The following is a 16,404-nucleotide window of genomic DNA, read 5'->3' on the forward strand; positions in this document are numbered from 1 at the left end:
AAAATATCTGAGTAAATGTTTATGAGAGCTAATAAAAGGTAAAATACAAATAATAGGTTATTGTCAGGTCAGTCTCCCCAAGGAAGACAGCAAATTTATTTATTCTACCTCTGAATATATATGAAATGAACTTTTACCCATTTTTTTAAAAGACCATTCTTGGGATACCACCATAACCAACTTCTGAAATCACTTTTTAGTTGAATTCTTGTTTCAAATTAGAGACTGTGAAAAACCAGAACATCAGAAAACTTTCCCTTTTTTATTAACAAAGTAATGGTTCGTCACTTTGCATAAACTTGAATAAAACAACAACAGAGCAGTGAATGATGTGGTGCATTCCATGGCAGGTACGGGAAAATGTAATTATTTCAGGGAATGCCAATATGTGAACTTCTCCAGAGAAGAGGCTCTTTTCTAAATCTTCCCAGGCTTTCAGCTTACTTTTCCGGACCCACCTGACTACTCTCTTTGGATTCTTCCACCACCAATGTCAACTACTCATGTACCCCAAGGTTCTATCCTCCACCTTCTTCTCTTTCCACTTTATCTCCCTGGAGAAAATCATTCACATTGAACTTCAATTACTGAATGCTTAATCCAAATTTCTATCTTCATCTCAGACTTCTCTCTTTTATTTCTAGACCTCCAAGTTCAACTACTACTTATGGAACAGGCGCCTAAATGTGAATGTTTGAAACTGAGCATGCCTACCCCATTTATACTCCTTAAAAAAAGAAAAGAAAGACTCCCTTCAGTCCTTCTGTCTGTTCTATCCTTCCTTTCTATCTGTCATTCCCTCTCTCCCTCCCCCCTTTCTTCCTTACTTTCTTACATTTCAAATTTCACAAACAGCACAAGGATCCATCCTATCATCCAGATCAGAAACCCAGGAGGCATCTGAGGCTTCTCCCTCTTCTTCACTCTCTATATTACTAAGGCCTGTCCATTTTACCTCTTAAATCTCTCCCTGTGGTCCCCTACTCCCTTATTCACACCTCCACTGCCTGAATTATCCCATCATCTCTTTATGGAACTACTGCAACAATCTTGGCTCCCCACCAATCTGTTTCACTGGCAGCCAGTGATTCTTTTCAAATGCAAAACTGATCATACTGCTGACCCCAATCCTTCTCATTACCTTTAAGATTTAGCCTTTATTTGCCTTCCCAGCCTCCTTTTCTCCTACCAGCCTCTAACATGTGCTTTGTGCTCTAGACACAAGGAGCTATTGCTCACAGTTTTTCTCCCAAGCTGTTCCTTTGCCTAGAAAGGCCTCCTGTCCTCATGCACGATTCATCCAGTCTCTTCCTATTCACCCTTATGACCAGCAGCCCCAGAACCTAGGAAGTACCTAACGCACTATGGATGTTCAGTAACTATTTGCTATGTACATAAAACAATAACTTCCTTTTACATTTAAAAAGAGAATATACAAGTTACTTTCATTTCTAACTATAATCACAATTTGATTCTCTTAACTAGACTATTAGACAACCAATGCAAGTTTTATTATCTCAAGTTATCAATCTCAAGTTATCAATAAAGAACTTTTCCCAAGGTTCTAGAGCTAGAAATTAATACAATTACTCCCAACTAAATCTTCTTCTCTCTTTATTATTATCCTACTTAAATTATTAGGTATACCATGAAAGACCATTATTTGCTAAAAAGGAATACCGAAGAAACATAAGTCATGGACTTAGCTCCCAAAATGTTTAATTGGGGACACAATACCCATATACAGGAAATGAAGGAAAACACTGCTATAAGTATAGCACAGGACTAAGTGCTAAACTGTGTAGAGCCCTGAGTGGGAGAGAGAAGCACAATTAGTGGGCACTGACATCACCCTGGAAGACTTCCCAGAGGAGGGGAGGCAGCATGGTCTCACAGCAGATAATGGCATGGATAGGTAGTAGGGAGGAGAGATGGCCATTTCTCATGAGGCATGAACGCAGAGCATGACATGTCCAGAGGACAAAGAGGAAACACATCAAAAATGTTTTTTAAAAATTGTTTACCACCTTTGACTGAACTTCTTATGAGTTTCAGAAAGCAAAGGAATAAAGAACACTTACTCTCGTAAGAAAAAAACATAAAAAAATCCTTCCACTTTTGATGTAAGGCTAAGAGATACCACATTTATTTGCTGTATTTTTAATAATCCTATTTGCATTACATAACAAAAATTTCTACTGGAGCTATTTTTCCTTTGAATTGTGATATGAAATTAGAATAAGAAAGGCCACATCTTTCTTTTCAGGGCTGCCTGGTTATCTCTTGGTGATAATGCTTTGGTTTGCTACATTTACTTAAACACGAGCAGAGTAAACAATATTGCAACTACTTTATTCAGTGTTGAGCTGGAAAGTAAAAAAACAAACCAACCAAAAAATCCTCACAAATCAGGATTTTATTTTTTTCCTACTTCACCTCAATAATATACTGAAGATGTCAGTGAAAAGGAGGAGAAAACCCTTAAAGGGGGGCTGCCACTACCTTTACCATTCATCTCCAACTCATCGCATGAGCTACTTTCTAACCTCGGAATACTTTCTTCAATATTAAAGCATTTCACTTTATCTAAAGCACTTTTTCTAAAAGTTTTCTCATTCCTTTTCAATGAACATTTAACCAGTACATTGTACTCAGTGTTGGAGGGAAAAAGAGAAACTGGATATTGTCCTTGTCTTAGACATTTTAGTGCATTTTCCTCCCTCTGCCCACCTCCTCCACTCTTTCCTTCCACACCTACACACCCCCCCAAATCAAAGGCTGCTTTCCACAGTTGCCTTGACAGGTAAAGCATTTCAACAACAGATTTCCTCAATGACGACTTGATAGCTACTGATGAAATACATTCTTCTATGCTGTCAAGTACTTTGCCACTTTATATATCCACTTTTCCAACCTTAAAATCCGTGTACAACTATCAAAGCCTTGAGTCTTTGTTACCTTAGCATGGGGATTTGCAATGTTGTGGTTTGCTTTGTTTTATTAATAAAAATGCCCAATCTTTAACTATTTGGGAAAATTTAACCCCACCTTCTTTTTTGCATTAGCAAACATCAGGTTTTTATAACTATGTTGTCACTTCTGATTATATTATTACTAATGAGTGTCACTGTATTTGCTTCCTGGATGAAAATGCCAATCTGTGATTTGCTAATGATACGAAAACTACAGTTTGAGAAACAATGTTCTTCAGAACTATAGTTGCTCTTTGATGCTTTCTGCCTAAAAATACACCACTGTGTTTCAGGGGCAGATAGTTAAGGGACCACAAACTGTTTATTTTCTAACCTGGATTTATTACTTTGTTATTTTAGCTTATGAATTACAGGTTCTGTATATATCACAATGCTCGTCAATATCCACACATAAATCTTCTTGCTTTGACAATTAATCTGAAAAAGTCTCTGTATAGTCCAAGAGGGGAAAACCTATTTTGGGGAACGTAATAAATGTCCATTTCCATCACAAAATATATGCTTCTCAGGTTCAATTAAACTCTGAATGATTCCCTTTGGAAGAGGAAAGTAATTCTCCTCGGTGTCCTTGTCATCTAGGATGTGGAAAGCTCTCTAGTAGTAAAGAATGAGTAATCACTTACATGACCCAAAAAGGTCTCTTCTTTCCATTTCCCTCAAGTATTGCCTTGGGCATCAGCAGGAATTGATAGAGGGGACCATAATCTCAGACAGGAGTACTAAATCAGCCATGCAGGTCCCCCCCACCTGCACTTCTCTCATTCTTTTCCTTCTCTCTTCTCCTAACAATTTCTTTTTCTTAATCCATGACGCTCTTCTAGCTGTTCGAATTTTTACAACCTATCAGATGAAGTCCCTTGAGATCCTCAAAGCTTCCATAAAGCGAAATCTGCATTAGCGTTTATAAAACCAGTCCGTGGGAAAGACCATTGTGTGGGCTGACGCTACAATCGTTTTAACAGCCCTATAAGGTTTTGCTACAAAACCTGTGGGCTGAGTCAATAACTCAACCTACGACCGGGAGGGCTGAGACAGACACCAACACACACATAAAAACCAATCCAACCGGAAAGATCACCGCGGCCGGCGGCCCGAAACGGGACCCTCGGGATGGCGGGGCAAGGCGGGGCAAGGCGGGGCGACGGCGTCCTCCGGGTTTCGGGATCCCAGCAGACCCCTCTGGCCCGCGGCTGACGACCGAAAGGGCTCTCACTTGGTTAATGCTTCCGTTGCGGGCACGCGGGGCCACGCTCGCCAGGCCCGGCCGGCGCCCCGGCGGCTGCAGGATCCCTAGTCGCGGCGGGCCTGGGTGCAAACCTTCTAAGATCGGGGACACCGTGAGGGAGGGAGCGGGGAGGGGCCGTCACCCGGCGCGTTCCGAGGTGGGCCCGGGTCCTCCGAGGCCAACGGGCGGGCAGCGGGCCCTGACCTGGCCCCGGGCGCGAGGGGCGCGGGCGGCCGCAACAGGTGCCGCGGGGGTCGCCCCAGCCCGGCGCCGCGACCCCGGGCCCCGCCCGCCGCCGGAGCGCGACCTTTACCTGCAGCGGCGGCTCCGAGTCCCGGGAGGTCCAGGCCCTGCTGCCCTGCTCAGCCGCGCAGGCCGAGCTCCCCGGACTCACGACCGACGGACCGACAGACGCCTAGGCACGGCGCCGGCGGGGCCTGTGGGCCACCGCCTGCGAGGCCCCGGCACAGGCCCTGTCGGGGGCGCGAGGGCCGCCAGGGAGGACGCGATCGCCTAGACAGGCCGGAGGGGCAGTGTCTGCACCCGGCGACACAGCCGCCACCCCGGCTCGGTGCCCCGGGCGACGCGCGGGCCCTTACGCTCGCCCGCGTTTCCTCACGGCGTTTGGTCCCTCCCTCTCGCCGTCCTTCTCGCCTTTCCGCCCCCGCCCCCTGGGTTGTCAGGGCAACCAGAAAGACGCCTGCCCCGTGCGGAGGCGTTGAGGGGCGGCTACCAGCAGCCGGGGTTCGGCCTGTATAGGGCCGGGGAGCAGCACACCATGGAGCCCCAGAGTAAGGAGGCCGGGGCCGGGGTCGGGAGCGGGGCCAGAGCCAGGGCCGGGGCCTCGGCCTCCCCCAGTAGTAAGCGTGGGCGCTCCGTGCGCGACTCCGCGGGCTTTTAACTCATTTGTCCTGGCGATGCGGTTCTCCTCTGCCCCTCGCGGTTTTCTCTCGGAGAGAAAAGGGGCCTAAATCCCGCGGAGTGTGTCGGGTTAGGTGAGGGCCGTCCGTGGGTCTCCGCTTGGAGCGGGATAGACGGGAGAGCTCGGTGGTGTGGACCGGAGGACAGACACCCCCAGAGTTTGTTCCTTCCTGAAATTGCCCCCAAACGAATCAACTTATAATTACTATTTCTGTCATTGTTGCTATAATTTTACTTTGGTAGTCTGGGTCCATTTATTATAAGTAGGTATCCTGCTTCTAAAATATCAGCACTTTTGCTGAGTCTTGTATTCATTAGGATCCCCCCTTCCTCTCCCTAAATTAGTCTGCAATTGAAAGAAGAGAAACATTCTTAGAGGTTTACGAAGTAGGCCAAACAAACATCCTTTTTTTTTCCTTTTCATGTTAGAATTTTCTTTTCTTTTTCTATTTCACTTATTGTTTTTAATGCTTGGCAGAGGTGTGCAGTTGAGAGTTATCGGATCTAGCAGGAGATCTAATTTATTTACTTATTTTCTTCTTAAATTAGCTACAGTGTCTGAAAGATAACCCATGTATAAATTAACGTGGAAAACACATCAGATTGCATTTGTTTATTTTTTTTTTAGAAAATACTTAAGTTCAACATACTATCTCCTCCCTAATTTCTTAGTTACAGCGGCAGGGCGTGGCTTTGGGGGGCTTTAGCCCCTCTTCCAAGATTGTCCTTAGTCCACCAAATCACTCTCAGCAATTACATTGACAGTAGAAACTTGTATCTGTCAAAAGCAGCATCAAGATAGTGCTTCAGTACCCACTTTTATAACCAGATTGCTGCCTATCCCTTTTTAGACCAGTGGCAGTTTCCTTTTTAAAGTTTACCGTTTAAAAGAAGTGCTAAATGGATCCAAATTACTCCAATGACTAAGAGACAGGCACACACCTTGAGAAGTGAAGACTTCTCTCCAAACCTGTTTACAGGATTTCGCCATCCTCCCAGTTACTCCAACCTAAAATCTGGAGTCATCCTTGACTCCTCTTTTTGACTCACCATCACACCCACACCCTATCCCCCAGCAGGCTTGTTAATTCCACCTCCAAAATATACCCCGCATGTGCCTCCTTTTTTTCGCTCCCTACTGTAATCGCGGGTAGTCCAGATACCATCCTCTCTTGCTTAAACCAGGACCGTAGTTCTACTAATTTTTGCATCATGCCACCTGCCTCCCAACGATGCTCCACCTTGGGAGCCAGAGGGACCTTTACAGAACATGGAATCATGTGACCTCCCTGCCCAAAACCCTATAAGCTTCTTAGCATGCTTCACCTGCTTCTTCAGACTCAGCCCATGTGCGCTCCTGGATACATTTTTACTTCCAGCATGTTGGTCTTCTTTTAGTTCCTCAAATACAGGTCTTCACATAGGCTTTTCCTTCTGCCAGGAATGTTTTTTCTTTCTGCTCTGGCATGTGACTCCTTATATCCTTTTCATCTTTGCTTAAAGGTCACCTTTTTGGTGATGCCTTCCCAGATTCTCTAAGTAGTGTCCTTCTCTGATGTTATTTTCTGTCTCTGTGGTTTTCCCTTCGTAGCAGTTATCACAATATTTAACGTTTTTGTTTATTTTTTAACTCTGTCTCTTCCGTCTGACTGTAGGGTGGCAGATGAGGGCAGGGGCCCTGTCTGTCCTGTTGGCCCTTATGTCCCTTGAGCCTGACACAGAGGAATCCCTGAGAAACATTTATTGGGCAGATGGCACCACTGTTACCAGCTGGATGTCTTTTCTAGTTTTATTTCCTGAGGAGCGTAGCAGTGTGTTTAAAAAGGAAAACCACTTATTCTCCAACAGAAGGGGCTCTCTTTGGAGGATGCTTTGAATAAAGTCCATTTAAATCTAGTGTCAGATCAATTGCATATATGGTAAGCTTTTTTCTTTACTAGCCCAAATGAGCCATTTTAAGAGTCTCAATCTATTCAGTAAAATTAAGGAAAGAGACAAGTAATCTTATTTTTTGGACTAAGGGACAACCAAATCATAGGACACTATACAACCTTTCCATTACCATGCAGTACATGTTCATTAATTATCTAGGAAACTGGGAAGAATGTAAGAGTAATGTCTTAATTAAGCCTGGGAGTCTTTTAAAAAGTCTGTGTAACAATTTTTTCACAAGTAGCCTTAGCCCCTAAAGAATATTAACTCTGTGAATTAGGTCATAATTCAAATCCTATCATTAAAAAATAAGTGCTTTTATAAATCAAGTTTTAAATATTTTAACAATTTCAAAACAATGTGCATCAAATAGCTGTTTTTTAAAATCCTTACCTTAAATACTGAAGTTCACGGGCAGTCCTGACCTCAGGATGGGCAACCAATCACACAGGCAGGGCCAAATGCCTTGATGGTGGAAGCCATATCTCTCCAGAAGCCTGTATTTCCCCCAACCTTATTCTCAGATTGAGTGGATGCCAGGAAAACTTGGATTTCATTCCCTCTTGCTGGGAGAAAGAAGCACTTTTAGAACATGCCTGCTCAGAAGCATCTACCCAGCCCCACCCAAGAACTGAACTAGCCAGATGAAAGGGGGGCTGTGCATCTCATCATCGCCAAGGAAGGCCCGAATGACTCATACCTACAGAAGGTGGTGCTGCTTCATCAGCAAGTAAACAACTCATGCAGCTGGGCTGGATGCCCTGTGCTCACTGGGCTGGGTGGCAGGCCTGGGGCAAAACTAGAGACCTTTATCCTTGGGACCCTCTTGCCAAAATTATTGGGACTTTTGTGTTCCTTTCTTCTAGACCAGTTCTGTTTAGCTGTCCCCTGCCCCTTCCAGGTTGTCAGGACCCTTGCCCTGCTTTCTCTTTCAGGTCGGTGTCCCCTTCCACTTGCCTGGCTGCCTGGAATGCTCTCCTTCCCCGCCATTGACAATGCCTCCTTGTCCTTTAGGACCTCTCTCTGCCATCTGTGGCTCTTAGAAGCTTGGCCTGCCTGTTTACCCACTTGAACCTGAATTAGAGTTCATTTCTCCCTTCTCAGGACCATGTCTGCATTTTGCTAATACTTTTATTATTCTAACATATTACAATCATATATGCTTATATGTTCAACTCTCCCATTAGAAGTTTCTTTGAGACAGAGATAAGAGGTTCATCTTTCCCATGAATCCCTTTATTCATACAAGAACAAGAGAATCAAAGAATGGAACAATCAGCCACAGAATTTTATGTTCAAAATGCCCTTACCAATCATATCTCTGGAGAGAAACAAGTTAATTGGCTTACTCAGGATAGTGCAAGTACTGTAGTCCTCTAGTAAAGTAATTCATACCAAGCTTGAATAGCATTGCTAAATTAATGTATTATGCCTCCCTGGGCAATCAGTATTCTTAATTTATTTTTTATTGAAATATAATAGGCATACTATACACTTAAGTGTGTAGCTTGATGAATATTTACAAATTAAACATACCCATATTGCAACCATCCAGATGAAAATATAGAACATTACTTGTACCCCAGAAGTCTTCCTTCTGTACCTTTTCAGTTATTACCACTATCAAAGGAACCACGAGTCGGATTTCTATCTTGATGGATTAATTTCATCAAATTTTGAGCCTTATTTAAATGGCAGCTTATGTGCTTTTTGGGGTCTGTCTTCTTTTCGACATACTTGTGAGAGTCATCCAGTTACATGTAACAGTAGTTTGTTATTTTCCACAGTTACTGTATAATGTATGGATGGACCACATTTTATTTCTTCTTTTGGGTTGTTTCCTGCTTGGGGATATTAGGAGTAACGCTGCTTTGAATATTCTCGTACGTGTCTTTGGCATACGTAGGTGTACATTTCCGTGGCATGTTTACCCAGGAGTGGAATTGCTGGGTAGATATCGGTGTTGCTAAGTTGTTTCACCAGCAACCTATGAGACTTCCAGCTGTTCTGTATCCCTGCCAATATTGGTGGTTTTGTTTTGTTTTGTTTTCCCTTATTCTCTTTTTAAATTCTACTAGTCTAATGAATGTAAAGTATATCATTGCAGTTTTACTTTTTAAATTTCCTTGACTATTGATATTGTGTACTTCATGCATTGTGCCTTTCTTATGAAGCAGCTGTTCAAACCTTTGGTTGTCTGTCCTGCAAAGCCTAAAATACGTATTGTTTGTCCCTTTACAGAAAAGTTTGTCAACTCCTGCTCTACAGTGTACCACGGAAGTACTGACATTGCAAATTCATTTAGTTTTGGCCACCTTTGAGTCCAGATTTCAATGAACCAACTAAACAAAGTGTTGGAGCCACTGTCAGCTTTATCACCTCTGCTCAGTATCCCAGGAGGCGGCCATCATGGCATCGCTGGTTCTTATCTAGAGGCTTGTCTGGGGAGGAATCTGCTTTAAAGCTCCTTCAGGCTGTTGGGATAATTAACTTGTTTATATCCTTAAGTTTGAGGGCCCCAGTTTTTTGCTGGCTCTTGTGTCCTGGAGACCACTTTAGTTGGGCTTCCTCAGCATGACTACTCCCTTCAACAGAGAATCATCTCTCTAATGCCTCCAAGTAAGATGATGGAGATATATATATATCATAACTCAGTCATGGGAGTGACATCTCAGCCTGTTTGCAATATTCTGTTGCTGAGAAGAAAGTCACAGATCCCACCCACTCTCAAGGGGAGGAGATTATACAGGGTATAACACCAGGACTTGGAGATTAAGGGGCCATCTAGAATTATGCCTACCACAGATAATATTGATTGTTGTTTAAAGGCATTAAGTTTTGGGTAATTTGTTATGCAGCAATAGGTAACTAGTACAGATCTGTAGCAAGACTGATCAAGAAAAAGAGAGATCAGGCACAGACTAATAATAAAAGCAATGATGAACAGGTTATCACTACAGATCCTAAAGACATTAAAAGGATAAGAATGGGGCAGGCAACTGTGGCTCAGTGGCAGACTTCTTGCCTGCTGTGCCAGAGACCTGGGTTCATTTCCTGGAGCCTGCCCATGTCCAAAAAAAAAAGGATAAGAATGTTTCCCTCTTCTTTAAGAAATCACCTCCCAGCAGAGGAGATACCCTAACATGTATGAAAGAATCAGAGTAAGATCAATGGCAAATAAGTGCCTCAGTAATTGGGCCAAACCCCACTCTCCGTTTTAATTTTCACTATTTCACAGCACCGTCTTAGAGTTTCAGTTAGGCCAGTCTCCCTCCTGCCTTCCAGACTCACTGTGGTCATTGGTGTTTCTACCTTCCGTCATGCTTACTCACCCATTCCTGGTCCTCAGCTGCTCTTGATCCTGTGGTGTAGCCAGCCTCCAAAATGATGCCCAGTGATCCCCACCTGCCTCCTGGTGTTCACACTCTTGTGTGGTCAGTTCCCTCCCACATCGCACCAAAATTGGTCTGTGTGACCAGGAGCATGTGGCAGAAGTGATGATATGTCACTTCTGAGATTAGGTTATGAAAGATGTGGCTTCTGCCTTGGCTGGCTTCCTCTTTCTCTCTCTCTTTGTTGGCTCACCTGTATATTGCCATGTTTTGAGCATATTCAGTCATCCTGTCTGAGTTTTCTAGGACTGCCATAACAAAGTACTAAGGACTGGGTGGCTTAAACAACAGAAATTCATTGCCTCTCAGTTCTGGAGGCTAGGCGTCCAAAATCAGCAGAGGAGAATCTTTCCTTGTCTCTTTCTAGCTTCTGGTGATTTACAAGCAATCCTTGGACTCCAGTCTCTGCCTCAGTTGTCACACGGTGTTTCCTTTTGTCTGTCTGTCTATGTTCAATTTCCTTTTCTTGTAAGGACACCAGTCATATTGGACTAAGGACCCACCCTTATCCAGTTTGGCCTCATCTTAACTGATAAAATCTTCAAAGATCTTATGTCCAAATAAGGGCATATTCATAGGGTGAGGGCTTGAACATGTATTTTGAGGGATGCAATTCAACTTATAGTAGCATCCTATGGAATGGCCTACACAATGTGAAATGGAGGCCTTTGGCCAAGAGCCAGTGAGGACTGATGCCTGCCGAAACCCAGTTGGTGAGCTTGGAAGTGGATTCTCTAGCTCCAGTACAGTTTTGAGATGGTTGGCTAACAACTTGGCTGCCACCGTGTGAGAGATTTGGATTCAAAACAACCCAGCTAAGCCTCTCCCAGACTCCTAAACTGAGAAACAGAGATAATAAGCTGCTGTTTTAAACCACTCAGTTTTAGGGTAATTTGTTATCCAGCATTGGAATCAGATACCATTTTGTATCTTTTACTGTGAGACCTAACCTTCCATGTTCCAGCCCCACATAAATCCCTTTGCATTTTGTTTCCTTCTTATTCTTTCTAGGCTTTACCATTTTACTTTTTGAGTAAATAATATAGTTATAGGGTTCAAAAAAAAATATTAAAGTATATAGTGAAAAGTCTGCTTCCCATTCTTGTAATGTCTCTACCCAGTTCCTGCCCTGCACGTAACTACCATTATTAGTTCCTGGTATATTCAGAGAAAGTCTAAGCATTTCATATTCAAGAAAATTACTTGTACTGTATTTATTTTCTCTGTTCTGTGCCTTGCTTTTTTCACCTAACGTACTTTGGAGAGCTTTCTGTTTAGTGTATTACGAGCTTTTTAAACAGTTACATAGAATTCTATTGTAAGAATGTACCATAATTTGTTAACTAGTCCCCCACAGGTGGATATTCAGTTTGTTCCCAGTGTTTTGCTATTATGTTAGGCTAACTCAAAGATGGCCATGTCCTAATCGCCTAAACCTGTGAATGTGTTACATTACCTGGAAAAAAGGGTTTTCAGATGTGATTAAGTTAAGAATTTTAAGATGGGGAGTTTATCCTGGATTATAAGTAGGTCCAATGTAATCAATACAGTCCTTAAAAGGGAGGCAGGGGGTCAGAATCAGAAAAGGTGGTTTGAGGAAGGAAGCAGAGGGAGAAAAAGCAATGTGATGACTAAAGCAGAGATCAAAGTGATGCTGGGCCAGGAACAAATGCGTGGGGAACTTCTAAGAGTTGAAAAAGGCAGGGGACTGCGTTCTCTCCCAGAGCCTCTAGGCGATGGGTCCTGTGACCCGTTAAGACCCAGTTTGGACTTCTGACTTTCAAAACTGTTAAGATAATGAATTTGTGTTGTTTTGACACCCAGTTTGTCATAATTTGTCATAGCAGCAATAGGAAAATAGTACACCTCTTAGAGACAAAGTGGCCACGAATGACCGTGTTGTGTAGCTGACATTGTACCTTTGTACAATTATATCCAAAGAATAAGTGCTTTGTCAGAGTAAATGCCAGTCAGAGGCGCCTGCATTGTTCGTTTAGATAACTGTTCATTCACCCTCCATAGGGGTTTTACGAATTTTCACTTCTAGGAGCATGTGTGAGTATGGTTTTCCACAGCCTCCCCAACACAGTGTGTTATCAGACTTCCGGATTTTTACCATTCCACTAGTGGAAAATCTTAATTTCCCCAACAAAATAGTTATTACTGTATTTACCTCATCTGCACAACATGTTTTCCAACTCTTTGAGAGTTAGGACTAGGTGCCTATTGCTATTTTATTCTACATTGTCTACCTGTGCCCCTCTTAGAATCTCACAGGGATGGGATACCACACATAGAATGCGAAGAGGAAATAATGTATCCAAAGGCATCTGTTCTACAGTATTCAGTGTAGAAAGTTGTGATGTCGAATCCAGTCTAGCCAGGCCTGTATCTCTTCTTTTTTTTTTATTAATTAAAGAAAAAAAAAGAAACCCAACATTTAGAAATCATTCCATTCTACATATGCAATCAGTAATTCTTAATATCATCACATAGATGCATGATCATCATTTCTTAGTACATTTACATTGATTCTCTGATGCACAAAAGTGTTTAATTTTGAGGAGTTCCCATTTATTTATTTCCTTCTTCAGTGCTCTTGCTGTAGGTTTAAGGTCCATAAAACCGCCTCCAATTGTAAGTTTCATAAGATATCTCCCTACATTTTCCTCTAACTGTTTTATGGTCTTAGACCTAATGTTTAGATCTTTGATCCATTTTGAGTTAACTTTTGTATAGGGTGTGAGAGATGGGTCTTCTTTCATTCTTTTGCATATGGATATCCAGTTCTCTAGGCACCATTTATTGAAGAGACTGTTCTGTCCCAGGTGAGTTGGCTTGACTGCCTTATCAAAGATCAAATGTCCATAGATGAGAGGGTCTATATCTGAGCACTCTATTCAATTCCATTGGTCGATATATCTATCTTTATGCCAATACCATGCTGTTTTGACCACTGTGGCTTCATAGTATGCCTTAAAGTCAGGCAGTGCAAGACCTCCAGTTTCGTTTTTTTTCCTCAAGATGTTTTTAGCAATTCGGGGCACCCTGCCCTTCCAGATAAATTTGCTTATTGGTTTTTCTATTTATGAAAAATAAGTTGTTGGGATTTTGATTGGTATTGCATTGAATATGTAGATCAATTTAGGTAGGATTGACATCTTAACTATATTTAGTCTTCCAATCCATGAACATGGTATGCCCTTCCATCTATTTAGGTCTTCTGTGATTTCTTTTAACAGTTTTTTGTAGTTTTCTTTATATAGGTTTTTTGTCTCTTTAGTCAAATTTAAATTTATTCCTAGGTATTTTATTCTTTTAGTTGCAATTGTAAATGGGATTCGTTTCTTGATTTCCCCCTCAGTTTGTTCATTACTAGTGTATAGAAATGCTACAGATTTTTGAATGTTGATCTTGTAACCTGCTACATTGCTGTACTCATTTATTAGCTCTAGTAGTTTTGTTGTGGATTTTTCCGGGTTTTCGACGTATAGTATCATATCGTCTGCAAACAGTGATAGTTTACTTCTTCCTTTCCAATTTTGATGCCTTGTATTTGTTTTTCTTGTCTAATTGCTCTGGCTAGAACCTCCAACACAATGTTGAATAATAGTGGTGATAATGGACATCCTTGTCTTGTTCCTGATCTTAGGGGGAAAGTTTTCAATTTTTCCCCCATTGAAGATGTTATTAGCTGTGGGTTTTTCATATATTCCCTCTATCATTTTAAGAAAGTTCCCTTGTATTCCTATCTTTTGAAGTGTTTTTAACAGGAAAGGATGTTGAATCTTGTCAAATGCCTTCTCTGCATCAATTGAGATGATCATGTGATTTTTCTACTTTTATTTGTTGATATGGTGTATTACATTAATTGATTTTCTTATGTTGAACCATCCTTGCAAACCTGGGATGAATCCTACTTGGTCATGATGTATAATTCTTTTAATGTGTTGTTGAATACGATTTGCTAGAATTTTATTGAGGATTTTTGCATCTATGTTCATTAGAGAAATTGGTCTGTAGTTTTCTTTTTTTGTAATATCTTTGCCTGGTTTTGGTATGAGGGTGATGTTGGCTTCATAGAATGAATTAGGTAGTTTTCCCTCCACTTCGATTTTTTTGAAGAGTTTGAGGAGAGTTGGTACTAATTCTTTCTGGAATGTTTGATAGAATTCACATGTGAAGCCGTCTGGTCCTGGACTTTCTTTTTAGGAAGCTTTTGAATGACTGATTCAATTTCTTTGCTTGTGATTGGTTTGTTGAGGTCATCTATTTCTTCTTGAGTCAAAGTTGGTTGTTCATGTCTTTCCAGGAACCCGTCCATTTCATCTAAATTGTTGTATTTATTAGCGTAAAGTTGTTCATAGTATCCTGTTATTACCTCCTTTATTTCTGTGAGGTCAGTAGTTATGTCTCCTCTTCCATTTCTGATCTTATTTATTTGCATCCTCTCTCTTCTTCTTTTTGTCAATCTTGCTAAGGGCCCATCAATCTTATTGATTTTCTCATAGAACCAACTTCTGGTCTTATTGATTTTCTCTATTGTTTTCATGTTTTCAATTTCATTTATTTCTGCTCTATTCTTTGTTATTTCTTTCCTTTTGCTTGCTTTGCGATTCATTTGCTGTTCTTTCTCCAGTTCTTCCAAGTGGACAGTTAATTCCTGAATTTTTGCCTTTTCTTCTTTTCTGATATAGGCATTTAGGGCAATAAATTTCCCTCTTAGCACTGCCTTTGCTGCTTCCCATAAGTTTTGATATGTTGTGTTTTCATTTTCATTCGCCTCGAGGTATTTACTAATTTCTCTTGCAATTTCTTCTTTGACCCACTCGTTGTTTAAGAGTGTGTTGTTTGGCCTCCTCGTATTTGTGAATTTTCTGGCACTCTGCCTATTATTGATTTCCAACTTCATTCCTTTATGATCCGAGAAAGTGTTGTGTATGATTTCAATCTTTTTAAATTTGTAAGACTTGCTTTGTGACCCAGCATATGGTCTATCTTTGAGAATGATTCATGAGCACTTGAGAAAAAGGTGTATCCTGCTGTTGTGGGATGTAATGTCCTATAAATGTCTGTTAAGTCTAGCTCATTTATAGTAATATTCAGATTCTCTTTTTCTTTATTGATCCTCTGTCTAGATGTTCTGTCCATTGATGAGAGTGGTGAATTGAAGTCTCCAACTATTATGGTATATGTGTCTATTTCCCTTTTCAGTGTTTGCAGTGTATTCCTCATGTATTTTGGGGCATTCTGGTTCGGTGCATAAATATTTATGATTGTTATGTCTTCTCCTTTAATTGTTCCTTTTATTAGTAGATAGTGTCCTTCTTTGTCTCTTTTAACTGTTTTACATTCTAAGTCTAATTTGTTGGATATTAGTATAGCTACTCCTGCTCTTTTCTGGTTGTTATTTGCATGAAATATCTTTTCCCAACCTTTCACTTTCAATCTGTGTTTATCTTTGGGTCTAAGATGTGTTTCCTGTAGACAGCATATAGAAGGATCCTGTTTTTTAATCCATTCTGCCAGTCTATGTCTTTTGATTGGGGAATTCAGTCCATTAACATTTAGTGTTATTACTGTTTGGATAATATTTTCCTCTACCATTTTGCCTTTTGTATTATATATGTCATATCTGACTTTCCTTCTTTCTACACTCTTCTCCATACCTCTCTCTTCTGTCTTTTCGTATCTGACTCTAGTGCTCCCTTTAGTATTTCTTGCAGAGCTGGTCTCTTGGTCACAAATTCTCTCAATGACTTTTTGTCTGAGAATGTTTTAATTTCTCCCTCATTTTTGAAGGATAATTTTGCTGGATATAAGAGTCTTGGTTGGCAGTTTTTCTCTTTTAGTAATTTAAATATATCATCCCACTGTCTTTTAGCTTCCATGGTTTCTGCTGAGAAATCTACACATAGTCTTATTGGGTTTCCCTTGCATG

General features: G+C 41.3%; 2 protein-coding genes across 6 annotated transcripts in view; one reads left to right on the forward strand and one right to left on the reverse strand.

Annotated features, from left to right (window-relative positions):
- The window catches only part of DHX32 (DEAH-box helicase 32 (putative)), a 59,210-nt gene extending 51,569 nt beyond the window's left edge, over positions 1-7,641 (reverse strand). Inside the window, exon 1 of one of the 4 annotated variants that reach the window (XM_077126387.1) lies at positions 7,465-7,641. The gene's annotated coding sequence lies outside the window, so the exon portion shown is untranslated. Of the gene's footprint in view, positions 1-4,059; positions 4,181-4,206; positions 4,300-4,531; positions 4,662-7,464 lie in introns of those variants that run through there. The other 3 variants (XM_077126383.1, XM_077126386.1, XM_077126384.1) reach the window with 3 other exon arrangements.
- FANK1 (fibronectin type III and ankyrin repeat domains 1) overlaps positions 4,809-16,404 on the forward strand; it is a 143,822-nt gene continuing 132,226 nt past the window's right edge. For both annotated transcript variants that reach the window (XM_077126388.1, XM_077126389.1), the window contains exon 1: positions 4,809-5,009. In XM_077126388.1, the coding sequence (XP_076982503.1) occupies positions 4,997-5,009 (13 nt within the window). In that variant the 5' untranslated portion in view covers positions 4,809-4,996. The remainder of the gene's footprint in view (positions 5,010-16,404) is intronic.

This window comes from Tamandua tetradactyla, chromosome 13 (assembly GCF_023851605.1).
Source record: "Tamandua tetradactyla isolate mTamTet1 chromosome 13, mTamTet1.pri, whole genome shotgun sequence".
NCBI lineage: Eukaryota > Metazoa > Chordata > Mammalia > Pilosa > Myrmecophagidae > Tamandua > Tamandua tetradactyla.